Raw genomic sequence first — 14,538 nt, 5'->3', positions numbered from 1 at the left:
AAGGAATCACAGTGGCATCATTCAGCAAACGTCTGCTGACTCACTCCCTTGTCTTACTGTGTCTGGCAATAACTCAATTGTTTGTGGCCGCTTCACACAGTACTTATGGTGTTGATACTTGTGTGTTCTTTTACTTAGTAATATAAGGCACTTTAGCAATTCTTGCTTATGTTCAGTAGTTGTAGAAATCCACAATAAAACAAACTGCCCCGTAATTTGCAGGCTCATGCAAAACACTGTTTGGGTGTGTAATTACGGCGCTCTGAAAGTGAACACGGCAATAACTATGATGCTCTCTGATCTGCGCTCATAGACGGCAGCAAGGATGATGAAGCACAATATGAGAATGTCCTCACAATCTCAATGGAGTCTCTTACCTGCTCCGAATCGGGACTCACGCCTTTAGTGCTGTGAAAACGCTGGCCTCCGCACAACACCTCTGTGACACCATCAACAACGGGTGTTGACTGCGGAACGGAGCCGCCAACACTGACCCCCATGGAAGCACAGGTAAACTGAATAATCCGTGTGCGGCGGATGGGCGTGGCCCTCTTTATAGTGGTAATACATCAGTACGGTGGCCGTGATGGGTGTTCCCAGTGCACAGTACTAGAAGCAAAAAAGTACTCTAAAGCCCTATGCAAAGAAGAAAAGGCAAACAAACTGTAAGACAATTAAAAATATAAACATAACATAAAGGGGAACAACAACATATGTGTTTTGCCAGTCACTTTCCTTTCAGTTATATTGTCTTTTTTTCCTTGTACACCACCTGATCCTTGGAGTTCAGGAGGGGTCATGACTGATCATGATAGGTGGTGAGGAAACAACCTCTGCGCTATGTGGTGCATGCACCCACAGTTCTTGCAGGGCATGGACTTGACCGTCAATTCCCTGCAGGAACTGCCTTTGACACTCCCATTGCGATGCCTTTTTCAAAGGCACCGCCATGGCACCGTCAAAGAACTGCCTGTCAGAGACTTTAAAAGTCGTACTCTGGTGGGCGATCTTTTATGGCTTTGGCAATCTCAGAGCAGGACGGCTGCATGGAGGCCCCACTCTGAGACTGCCATGGTCATAATAAGGCCCTTAGAGAGGAGGTGTCTAAGCGATAACTACTGTGAATTGAAATAAATGTATATTGTTTTAAACTCATTTTCATGATCTTGCTGGTCTCTTGCCGGATTGTGAATAGTAAAAAAGAGTAGATGAGTTCTCAGTACACTCTATTAGTTGGAATGCATATTGTGGTTCCTGTTTTTGAGATGAAGTGTTTAAGAGATAAATACTGCAATGAGTAAATTGGTAATTCTTAATTTAATATAAGTTACGATCTTGTGAGACTCATGGGATTGTGAAAAGTAGAAAGGAGTAGGTGATCTTTGAATGCACTCGAGTATGCACACTTGCTACAGTAGGCAGGAGTATTACTGGAGATGGTGTTTATCAGAGTGTACTATGTACGCCCATCGGCTTGGTAAGAGTTGTGAGTAGTGTACAGTCTATTCCCACACCCTGCTATGCACAACTACTATCTGAGACAGGGGTGTTAGCAAGGAGGACAGTCCCTGGACAGAGCATACTCCTCACACCTGTCATCCAAGAGAGAGGTCTCAGTGGAGAGGCCAGTCTCTCTCCACACACCCTACTTCGTACATCCGTGACAGGGTTCTGGGCAGAGAGGCTAGCCCCTCCCCACACCCTACTGTGCACACTCATCATCCAAGAGAGAGAGGGCTGACGGGAGAGTCAGTCCCTCTCCACTCACTACTATGCACACCTGTCATTTGAAAGAGAGGTCTCAGAGGAGAGGTCAGTTTCTCTCTCTACACACCTTACTATGCACTCCTGTCATCTGAGAGAGAGGTCTGACAGCAGAGGCTAGTCCATGTAGATACCCTACTACGCACACCCATCATTATGGAGAGAGGTCTCAGCAGAGAGGCCAATCCCTCCCCACTAGGCACATCTGTCATCTGAGACAGAGGTCTAAAAGTAGAGGGCAGTTCCTTCCCACACTCTACTATGCACACCAATCATCACAGAGAGAGGTCTCAGCACAGAGGCCAGGCCCTCCCCACACCTTATTAGGCACACCCATCATCTGAGAGAGAGGTCTGAAAGGAGAGGGCAGTTCCTCCCACACCCCACAATGCACACCTGAAATTTGAGAGAGTGGTCTAAAAGAAGAGACCAGTCTTTCGCCATACCCTACTATGCACACCCACCATTACACAGCGTGGTTCCAACAGAGAGGCCAGTCCCACCACACACCCTAATATGCATATCTGTGATCTGATGGAGAAGTCTCAGTGGAGAGGCTAGTCCCTCCACACACCCTACTATGCACACTCATCATCCAAGAGAAAGGTCTCAGCGGAGGGGCCACTCCTTTCATGCACCCTACTAAGCATACTTGTCATTTGAGAGAGAGGGTTGAAAGGAGAGGGCAGTCCCTTCTCCCACCCTAGTGTGAACACCCATTATCCAAGAAAGGAACTCAGCGAAGAGGCTAGTCCCTCTCATATACTAGTATTTCCCTACAAGTATGTTGCGATCCCGTGGCAGTCTTGCAAGAGTACAGTGCAAGCTTCATGAGGTTTGTGCGATCCTGCAAGACACTCGCGAGAGCCACGTGGAAAATTACTTGGCCTGCTACAAAGTGTTTTATGATCCTGCAAGACTCTTGCAAGGTAGTATGGGGAGAAGTAAAAAAGGAAAAAAGGGCCAAGGCTCAACCAAAAGTTACCATTCTTATTACATGGTTGAAAAAATGCTGTGATGTAATTGGGTGCAGAACCAGAGATAGCTCAGTTTGTCTTTGGTGCTTTGGAGGAGAAGCAAGTCTGTTTCAGTTGTGCTCAGCCGAAGTTATTTTATGTGGAGCTGAAAGAGACTGGTGTCTTCATCTGCATTCAAATAAGAACTTCAAGATCAAGTATTTAATAATATAATTTATAAACGTTGTTGCGATGTGTCAGTAAGTGTACTAATGTTGGCAAAACATATTCTACAGCATGTTTACAGTGTGAAAAGCTGTTTGGGGAGGTGTAGATCTCTTAATATAGCTTTGAGAGATAGACATTAGAATAGTGCGAGACATCAGCGAGTATTGCAGGTGGTGTTGAAGATTGAGGTGTTCCAACTGTATGTACTTGTAAGTAAAGAAAGCAGCAATGTTTCTCAAACTATAAAAGAAAGATTGTGTAATGTTTTAATACAAGCCCTAGTGTTTTTATGAACCTCACTAAACATATACATTAGCCCTATGTGGTGTTTGAGTGGTGATATTGCTATTTCTAGTGATAAACACTGTGTTGACTGTTAGCAAAGGTGTATGAAAATGAATGTGTTACTTTATAAACTGTTAAGGAAGCAGAGTTCAGGGCATGTTATAATTTATATTTATGTTATAATTTAGTTTTGAAAATAGAGTGGTCGAGGGTGTGCAATTTTTAAGGATAATGAAATAACAGGTTATATGTGATTGTAGGTGAAAAATGTCTTTTTTTTAGGAGGAAAATGGAAACTTGTCTCTGACGAACAAATTATCGACTTACAGCAAAAAAAGAGCTTTGTTAAAACAAGTGGGATTATTGTGCTGTTTAGAAATAAATACCTCTTCAAGCACAGTGTATTCAGGTTGGAAGGATGGTAAGCGCCGGAACAGCTGTCCGGTCCAGTAGCACGAGCTAACACTGCACGAGCTATGCTTTGTGAACTATTTTTTAAAAACTGTAATTTTGCTACTTTGCTGAGACTATATTGCCATCGTTTTTTTGCTCCCCATGCCATTCCAGTTTGAACCCAGCCATATGACATTCAGTCTGGACCCTGCGCCCAATTGGAACAGTCCAGCCCGACATGCCAGGCCAGGTCCTCCCTGGACTGGAAACAAGCATCCTAGGACTGGTTTCGGAGTTTCACCCCTCATCAGCCAGGATAGCTTGACTTCAGTGGCATGGAGACCACTTCTCTTCATTACTGTGCCTATGCTTATCATGAGACAAAAGATTGGTGGCAATCTGATCAGTCTGCCAAAGGCATCAAGGACTTCTTCATCCCGTGAGCCAGTTCCTAAGCAGAGTGCAATATCTCCTGCTTTCATTGTGGAAAGGTTTTCTAAAAAAAACATATATATATATATATATTTCACCTAACTATAACATTACTTTAACCTTTTGTTTTTGTGTGTAAAAAAGATTTATATATAATACACACACACATATATTCAGTTCAATGTATATACATATATATATATATTTTTTTTTTTTTAATTACGTGTGAATGATCTGCAGAGCTACCACAGCACTTTATGTAGCCCCGAATCAAGTTATTGCACTGGCTAGCTATGAACATCGTTGACCCACTACTTAAATTTTTGTCATTGGGTGGCTCTGAGAACAGCCTTTGTTTTTTAAATGAAATAAAAATGGAACTTATAAGGCGCACTAATACCCTGGGGTGTCTAGGTGCTGGTTATATTGTTTTCCACACTTATAGGTAGAACTGGATACATTCCTTGATGTTGTTAAGAAATAAATGGACTCCATCCTTTCAGTGCACTCCTTGCATGTTAAAGCCGATATTGTTGTGGTAAATGGACCCTATCCTATGATCACGGAGAAATGCTGACATTGTTTTATTGACTCGTCTCTTAGATTTCTCAATTTTTGGACAAAACTGAGATGGCCAATGCCACTTCTGTCTTTGAAATATGTTGGTATATACCAAGGCAGAGTGAGGGAAGAGAATCATCAATGTTGCTAATGTCTCCTTCATTTTGATTTCGAGTCCAAGCCCTGTAATTGTACTCAGATTGTTGCCACCACAGTGCACATTCATGAGGTCTGGGGGCTCACAATCCAAAATGCTCTCAAATATAGGCAACAATTGATGCTACTTCATACCTCTGTGGCCAATCCAAGTAATGTCTACTTGGGGAAATCCAAGATTTCTGTAAATGCCACAATTATTGGCATGCTGTTTGGCCCAAAATACAAAGCTGTGGCGCACAGTCCACACTCTAACCATGTGGATAGTGTGCTGGGTACAGGAGGAGTCATTAGCAGAATGAGGAATTTTCACAAACAGCGTGGAAAGTGAAGAGAATTTATGAAAAAAATAGCCACTGCAAAGGTTGTGGTTGGCTGATGTAGGAGTGCTGAGTACTGGGTTAGGTAGTCAATATCTATTACCTGAATTGCTATACTGGTTAGGAGACGAAATAATTGTACTGATATGTGGCTATAATATGTTTATATTTTTAACTATAGAGTGTGACTTCCATTGAGATTCTTCACTGGACCTGCAGACCAGTCAAAGCTTTATGATTTTTTCATGTAAACCTTTCTATATCGATTGTCATGGAAATTGAACTTGTTGAAACGTCTATGGGGGAAGGGTGTAATGAAGAGTGCTAATATATATTGCAAATTGAGCAAGTTAATGGGTTGACGCAGTATGCTGGTCAATTTTGAAGTTGAAGGGCGATGATATGTATAAATAAAGATAACCTATCTCTTCCTTAGTGTTGTACTCTTTTTAAGGGTGCTCAGCAGATCCATTGCAAAGTTACACAGGAACTGTGCTCAGCTGAACGATTGCTCTGCAAATCACTTAGTAAAGCTTGAAGGTTCAATTTCACGGTGGGTCCACAAATCCAGTCCAACATGTAAAGAGAGGTTATATGAGGTTCAACCAAGAGCGAGTATTTCCAGTAAAAATAAAAAATCTTTAAAAAATGCTGTTTTGTGATTGGGTAATTAGCTCAAACCTACAGCTACATATACCCCATGTATACCCTCTCCATCTTGAGTTCATCTCTCGCTGGTGAGGAGGTAATTCTCTTTTGCTTCTGGTTTACAGAAGTGCTATTTTGAGCATGGTACGAATCTCTTCATTCAACTACATTGAACCAATGGCTTCTTTTTCAGGTATTTGCACTGAATATTCATTCTCTACACTTTTGTTAATGTGCACATTATGTTTGTACAATAAATTGACTGTGGACTGAAATGGTTTACGGACTTGATAAATGCAGTGTCAATATAGATATGTAATGCATAGATCAATATAGATATGCAATTCCTCTCATTGTATAAGTCATTGCATAGTCAGAACATTGTGTAGCACCTTAAAGAAACTAATATGAACTAAGATGTTTGCTTCTGTATTATACTTTATTGTTATTTATTTGAATGTTTGTTGATGAATACATAATATAGAAAATGTGTCCTATATTTTCTTAATTTTTATATATGTAGTATGAATAACTTTCCATTTGAAATAATATGTAGGTGTGTGTCTTAAGAAATTAACAATACTTAGTATGTATTATGTAATAATGTGTGCTAAAGATAATGTAGAGCAGGAGAAGAAATTGGATTAATAGACAAAAATTGTATGAAAAGTTTGTGAATTTATTTAAAAAGGGATAGTTCTACATAGTTTTAATATACTAGGATCTAATAGTAAGATGATGTACTCTCTGTAAAAATAAAAACACACAATAGGTAAAACCGAATGTATAAGAGGGTTACCCAGTTATTAGGTGATATGTGTGGAGGGGAACTGACCTCTGTGTAAATAGATCTGTACTGAGTGAAAACTGTATGTAGAAGAGAGCTTTGAGAAACTAATAAGTAATGTGTGTGGTACTGAACAAGTGTCTCCTTGATGAGCTATGTTCAGGGAGACAGCTGTATGTGGAAGAGTCTTGGCCAATTAATAGGCGATGTGTGTGGTGGGGGAATAGTGTTTGGATGACAACCTGTTTTTAAGGTGCAAACTATATGAACAACAAGCTTTGCTAACTAAATGGTGATGTATGTATTGGTGGACTGGCCTGTCAGTGAAGAGGTCTGTTCATGTGTTAAGCTGTTTGTTGAAGGTGCTTGGCCACTGTATAGCTTGTATTTGTGGTGGGATACTGCTCTGTCTGTGAAGAGGTTAGTCTAGAGCAAAAGGTTTGTGTTAAAGAGCCGTTGTAAACTAGTAAGGGGTTCTCTATTGTAGGAGACTGTCCTCTTTTTGTACAGTACACCACACACTGTCTTTTAGTATGTCAAGCATCTGCCTCTTCCATATACAGTTGTCCCTCTTAACAAAGCTCAGCATGAAGAGGCCAGTTCACTACTAAAGACATTTGCTCACTTGGCCGATCCTCTTCTACATGTAAATTTCTCCCTGAACAAAGTTTAGCCTGAAGAGTGCGGTCACCCCGCACACATATCATGTACTGGGAGGTCAAGCCTCAGCTATATGGAGATATGTCTCTAAGCAAACATTTTCATCAAGAGGCTAGTCCCTCACTAGACACAGCAGATATTATCAGGCAGGCTCTTTCTACACAAAACTTTGTCCTTGACTACTGCTCAGTCTGAAGATTCCAATCACCCAGCCCACATATCACGAACTGGTTGGCCAAGTCACACCTCCGTGGAGCTGCTCCCCTAAACAAAGTTGTGCAGTAAGTGCGCCCCCACCACTCACAGCACTTTTATAATAGGTGCAGCCTCTTGTACATACAACTGTCCCTCTAACCAAACTTCAGCGTCATGAGCGCAGTCCCCCAGTTGCCTACCTAAAGAAAGCTGTGCTACATGTGGCTAGTCCCCCTTCAAACACACATTACCTGTTAGTAGACTGAGCCTCTTCCACATACAACTGTCCCCCTAAACAAATCTCTGCTCTAAGAGGCAGCCCCCCACTAGAGACACCATCTTTAACTAAGCTGAGCCTTTTTACATACAATTTTCTCTTTAAAGAAAGGCCAGCCTGATTACTCTTGTCCCCCAACATAAAGGCCATGTCATGAAAGGCTGACTCTCTAGTTCGTAGTATATTCCCATGTTATAGTTAAATAACAAATGTATGTATCCTTTTCATCTGTTTGAAACACTGAACAAAAGTTTCAGTTACTCATGGTACAAAAACAAATGCAATGAGAATGGGTCCACTCTGTGCAGAGGTTGTTGTTGTATATTAAACAACTGCATTTTACTTGTTCTCACGTTATTTTTTATGTTTTTTTTCAGTGCACTAAAGGCCCTTCTTTCACATAAACTACAAAAGATAGAGGCCTGCTGGGGACGTTTTTTACTGTATATTTTCAGTAGATATGAGAATTAAAAATTAAGCTTATGGTAATTTTTACATTTTTATATGGTTAAAATGCTACCAAGAAAATGAGACGAAACGTGCAAAGCAAAAGAAGACAGAAAATGGAGTTTAAAAATGTTTCAAAAGGTAGTGATATAATAAAGAAATACTATTATCAGTAATGTTGTTATTCAATTAATATACATTTTTATTCGATCATAATAAATCATAAAAGCACAAAATATAACAATACAATAAAGCATATAAAATTCACACAGCATCATAAATATAATTCTCAGTTCATTCATAATAGCTAAAATCATTAAAATGACATCATTCCATCACAGACAACACATTAAATTAAAAGAAGAGTATAAAACTGCCCCTTTTATTAAAATTATTTGTCTGTACTGAAGTTTGAGGTATTGGTAAGTACTTAATAATAACATTATGGATCATCTTCAAACTGCTCTCACAGGTACTCAGCAATAGAGAGACACTAACACATTACTATATAAATGCTCCTACATAAACACATACAGAACTGCAGACATGTACACTTACATTTAATGACGCATACATAGAGCGTGTTTTACAAGTAGTACTAGAAGCATATATCTCCGCACATCTATATGCCTAACTGAAAAACATCCTGTATAAAACTTAGAAACACAGTCACACTTACACACAAGCATATCATTGTGCACAATTCTCCAGACACTGTCACATATTTAGACACAGGCATAAAAATGCGCTGTCACACACATACTGAGACACGCACATATTCACACATTGACAGACATCCCCTCACACTCAAACACACACAAATTGACCCACACATACCCTCACATACTCAGCCAGACATATGCATTCACATACTCACTCATATACACACATATATAACCACGTGCTCTGTCAGGCATATCCATATCCGCATATATTCATTTGTCGAAAGACATCCTCATCAGCTGTAATGAGCCGCCAGTTATCGTTTCATAGACTACTGAACTTCACAGAAAATGGCCATGAGAGTATTCAGGCATCTGTTCCACCAGTCCTCTGTTTATTTCTGTTTTGTTGTTAGTTTTCGATTCCTCATCAGGTAGGATGACAACTACAATTCCTAGTGCGACAGCAAGATCTTTGGGCCTTCAATCACAGCATAGAGAATACAGTCAGTTTTGGAGGTTCCGGGGGTTTGGAACTTCTCCTTTCATGGAAGGCAGCATTACCAGCAGCAACAGCAGCTGTCCAATCCCCTCTTTGGGAGTTCTAGAGGGTGGGACAGAGGTAGACAACAAGGTGCTGCCCATCAGCCATCTTCCTTTTCCTCCCCTGCCAACGTCACAAGAAAGCAGCCCTAGTTTCTCCAAAGAGCATTCTTGCCCAGTGGGAGGACGGGTGTCCCATATTCTTACACAGTGGAGAGCCTTAACAACGGATCCTTGGCTATTGTAGAAAATGCGTACGCCCTACCCTTCCAGGAGTTTTCCCCACCCTTTCCTCCCCCAACAAGGTTTTGGTTCAGAACAACATCTTCTGCTCCTCCTACAGTGGGTGCAGCCTTGGGGAGGGGGGGGTATGGCTAACCACCAATTAAGTAGTTCACAAGTCCGTGGAGCTCCCTGCAGAGCTCCGCAATCCAGGCACATCCTGAGTTGGGCACACAAATCTCGCCCCTCATACTTGCAGCAGGGGGTAAAGTTCTATGTGCCCCCCAGGAAGCCAGAGCAGGAACTGAGGGATTTAGTGGCTAGCTGTGGGGACGAGTAAGGGACCACCACGTGTACTACAAGGCTGCCCCTTTCAAAATGGTGGTGCACGGAAGACCCTGACCCAGCCCAACTGTCAGCGACAGAGCCTGTGGGCCCGACCACATCCCAGCAGGTGACTTTGGAGGGCTCCCCGAACTGTGCCACCCCGTAGAGGAACATCGCTTGCTCTGGCAGGGCTCTGACGTGGTGTGCTGTGCTCTGTTACGAGGGCCTGGGGGGCCTACAATGATGAGAGGGAAGGGCGGGCCCCCAGCTGGAGCAGCTGCCGGACCCATGGATGAACCCACCTGGCTTTGCAGTAAGTGTGACAGCCCTTCGCTGATGGTTTTCCTGCCGGGCCTCATCAAAACTGGCAACTGCAAGCCTGGATACTAATGAGGTGGCCTCTCCTGCGCTTCACCGAGGCCCCCATAACGCGTTGGGCCATGCAGCAGGCGTGAGTACTCACTGAAGCAGTGCACACAGATGAGGGGGGAATTGATGACTGCTTCCCTGGAGGGCCTCCACCTGTTGGAGCACCCATGGTGAAAATACAACCCCAGCAGGGACTGTACTGATGATCTGATACTTCCATACATGGAAAAACATTACCGCCACCCACCTTCCCCCAGAGCTGGCACATACATGAACTACAAGAGGAAGGTTGTGCAGTGGAACCAGATCACCACCTCCTCACAAGTTACATAATTGCTACCTACCTCATCTTGATCTACTGAAAAGACCCCTGTACATGCCCCAACACTATTCCATCCACTAGCACGTGGGACGACAACAAACTACAATACTGGGGGTGCCTACCGACAATAGCACCTGGCCAGACATTCTTGCAAGAGGTGCATGGGCTGTGGAGCATGAGCTGGTAATTTGCCAAGCACAACCCTGAGCAATACATTTCGCTAGCCCACCAGCTGGGGGTCTGCACAGAGGTCATCATGATGAACTTACTAGTAGGAATGAGAACACTGCCTTCCTGTTGTACAGAGACTCCCTGAAAGACTGAAACTGGTTGTCTGCTGTGGAATTGCATGTTTGTCTAACAACGGTGGATGGGGGCCCCCTTGCTGCTCACTACTTCCTCTTGATAGTTTAGGTTATATGTCACTTTGTACAGCTGGGAGCGCACTCTGACCCCCGATGACAACCTTTCGGGGCCTGACCTCTGTGTAAATGAAGGAATAAGGTACTAATTGTGCACTTGGCTTCTTCTTGCCTCTGCGCCCAGCAGATGACAGTCGCTGCCAACAGACTTGTGTCTATCTGAGGGAAATCTGAATCCACTTTGGCATTATGCCTAAGGGCCAGAACACAATGGGCAAATACTCAAAGAAAAAGGACACCAGTGATACCTACCAGTCTCTGTATAATCCTCCTGCCACACCTGCAACTGTGTCCATAATGGAGAGACCCTCTCAGGAAGGGTTAAGTGAAGCAACCCTGGATACCATCCTTCAAGTGATAGCTGCATCACGCAAAGTGGTTGAGTTCAAAATCGACATCATGGTCACCGATTTGGGGCTGCTGAGAGATGACCATAGATGGCTGACACTGGATGACCTGAACCATGAGGTAAACACTACACAGGAACGAATGACAAGTATGGAGAACAGAGTAAAGACACTTGAGTTGTGGGCTAAGGATGCGGAAAACAGGACAAGAAGGAATAATTTCAGAATTATTGGCTTGCTGGAGAGTATTAAGGTCCCTGGCGCCGACATGACTGCTTTCTTGGAGAAATGGATCAGCACCGAGATAGCGCCTGAGGGCCTCTCTCCATTTTATGCATTCGAACGTGCCTACCACATACCCTCACAGCCCCTACTGCATCGAGCGGGTCTCCCCAACCTGCCGTACCCAAAGTCCTACAATTCAAAGATCGAGACCATATTCTGACCCAAGCTTTAGTCAAAGGGGACATAATGGTGGGAAACTGGAAAGTGATTATTTTCCCCGACTCTAACAAGGAAGTGCAGCGGCAAAGGGCCTTATTCACAGAGGCTAAACAGAAACTTAGGAAATTAGATACCACATATCTCATGCTGTTCCCTGGCCAGCTCCGCGTGATCTACGAAAATTCAGTACAGTTTTTCACTTCCCCGCCCTAGCTCTGAGAATGGATTGAGCAACTCCCCCAATGTGGATGTAGCCCAGTGTTCAGCAACTGACGAAGCACATGAAAACCCCCAAGAAAAAAGGTTAAAACTGGTATGAACACAATCCCGTCCTGTTTCCAAGCCTTACAGGAACTTCAAAGAGCAGTGGAGCTGGTGGCGGCCACAAGTGGATAAGGGGATACTCCTCCCTCTGATCCGGGTGGAGATGCACTGGAAGACTCGGACTATGCCTCGATTTCCTCCCATAATTCTGATATCTTCCTTCCACAGATCACCCCTGGCACAGCAGATTAACTTGTTTAAGGCTACTGCATGAGATGTGATAAGTTTTTCCTGCACTAAGTCTAGTACTGTTTAAAAGCCTTGTCGGCGCTGTGATAGTGAGTATTGACAGATGAGGTGAGATTGGTTTACAATAACTCCTTCTATGTTTTGTTGATGGTGTGCCGCAAGGCCAATTGAGCCCACCCCCACTGCTTTAAGTTGTGCATATGAAAAGTGCATGAATGTTGATCCATTGCTTGCTAGTTTGGATGAGGGTGAATTAATTTCTTGTCCTGAGGTTGGGGAGATGTTGTTTGGTTTACAGGGACTGTGTTCTATGCCACCCATGCCTTCATTATTGCGCCCTCTGCATGGTGGGTTAAAGCCACTTACCCTCCCGTCGACCAAGACCTTAGGGAGATGGTTCCTAGGTATCACTTCAGTTCCTCACTATGGCAACCCCCTTGACCTATACTTTCATGAGTTGGAATGTCAGAAGCTTGAGTCACAGGCTGGGATTTGACCGTGCTGGGCTCTATGCCCCTAATTTGTACCAAAGGGGTTTTTTCAATGACTTTTCTCAAACACTGGCTCTACACCTGACGCAACCTATCATACATGACTGAGACTATAGTAGCGTGACTGACCCCACACTTGATTGGTCCCACCCATCCCTGAGGGAATCCCCTGTAATACGGCTGGCACTGACATTTCAGGACTGTCAGCGAAGGTGGGGCCTAGTGGATTCCTGGAGACAGCTGCACCCAGGACTATTCGTTCTTCTCAGGACTGCAGGAGCTGCACATCAGGTTAGATGCATTTCTCTGTCCTCTGGAAGTGCATTAGACAGTGCGGCATGCGGAATATCTCTGCCGCATGGTCTTTGACCATAACCTTGTACTGCTTACACTAGGCTGGCACAGAGAGCGAACCCCAATCCCAGACTGGTGCCTCCGTGTGGAGACCCTAGAAGACCCAGTATTTAAACAGTCTATAGGAAAAGCTATCAGAAACTATTTTGTGGACAATACACACTCAATGGCATCTCCTCTGACTGAGTGGGTCATTTTCAAATCAGGGATAAGGGGCAAATGCATTTGCTGAAGTAGTGGGTGCGTCAATCATCGAGAATATATGATTAGGACCCACGCAAAATGGGTCAATGCGGGAATGGTACTGGCATGGCTCGCTAACCCCGCTTACAGAAGCTCCCTGATACTGGAGATAGAATTGGCCATGGATGTATACTCTAACCAAACTGGATTCATTACGGGCGGAACACAGCACTAAATACCTGCAGACTCCTCTCCCTCATAGAAACTGCAGGACCAGATGAGAACAATGCAGTGATAGTTTCCATCAACATTGGAAAGCCATTGGATGGTGGGACTACCTGTACCAGGTGATGAACAAACTGGGGCTGGGAGTGGGTTTCCTCCAATGGACCAGGCTTCTCTATCCAGAACCCACTGCAAGGGTCTGCACTGGCAGAGTAATCGCCAACTCTTATGTGGTGGGGAGGGGCACCAGACAAGGTTGTTCCCTCTCCCCACTTATGTTTGCCATCACTGTTGAGACATTGGCCAGGTGAGCACAGGCGGGGACTGAACTGTTGGGGAATATCCCACAGGATAGCACTGTATGCTGATGATATGCTACTATTTCTCACCAATGTGGAGGAGGGCCTGCCCGGAGCAATGTCGCCATTGGAACAATTCGGTAATGGATCAGTCCTTTGTATAAACTAGCAAACATCGCTTATGTTTCCCCTAAATCATCATACGCAACACTTCCAGAATTTGCACAGGCTAAAATGGAAGGGATCCTGTAGAAAATAACTTGGGGTCAAAATATATCCTAACTCCAGGGACATGCTAGACGGTAACATTGGGGTGGCTCTCAAGGCTTTTGTGCCAGTGTGACCCAGAAAACCCTCCCCTCTTCTGTGGCAGGCTGAATAGCAATCGCCAAAATGGTAGCACTCCCTCGCCTGCATTACTTTTTCGCTACGCTGCCAATAATAATCTCCTGCAGACTCTTCAAGGAAATCTACTCATTACTGGTGGAGCTTATCTGTGGAACGGGCAGATATAGGATAGCTATGACCAAATCAAGCAGACCTACAAATGAGAGGGAGATTAGCAACACCTGACTTTGAAATATATTACCTGGAGGCCCAAATCCAATGGCTCAATCAATGGTTGCTCACCATCAAACAGGGACTCTCCTCCCACCCACTGCCGCGGTGGGTGGGAGGAGAGTCCCTGTTTGAGGCTCGGGACTAC

At 43.9% G+C, this 14,538-nt stretch overlaps 1 protein-coding gene across 1 annotated transcript in view; it reads left to right on the top strand.

Moving 5' to 3' along the window:
* The window catches only part of LOC146772971 (tyrosine-protein kinase Fer-like), a 198,768-nt gene extending 192,850 nt beyond the window's left edge, over positions 1-5,918 (top strand). The window contains exon 10 of the mRNA XM_085639970.1: positions 5,869-5,918. Coding sequence (XP_085496096.1) covers positions 5,869-5,882 — 14 coding nt within the window. The 3' untranslated portion in view covers positions 5,883-5,918. The remainder of the gene's footprint in view (positions 1-5,868) is intronic.
* Positions 5,919-14,538: the final 8,620 nt, after the last annotated feature.

The sequence above is a fragment of the Triturus cristatus genome, chromosome 12 (assembly GCF_964204655.1).
Source record: "Triturus cristatus chromosome 12, aTriCri1.1, whole genome shotgun sequence".
NCBI lineage: Eukaryota > Metazoa > Chordata > Amphibia > Caudata > Salamandridae > Triturus > Triturus cristatus.
This window is presented reverse-complemented; position numbering and strand designations above follow the sequence as displayed.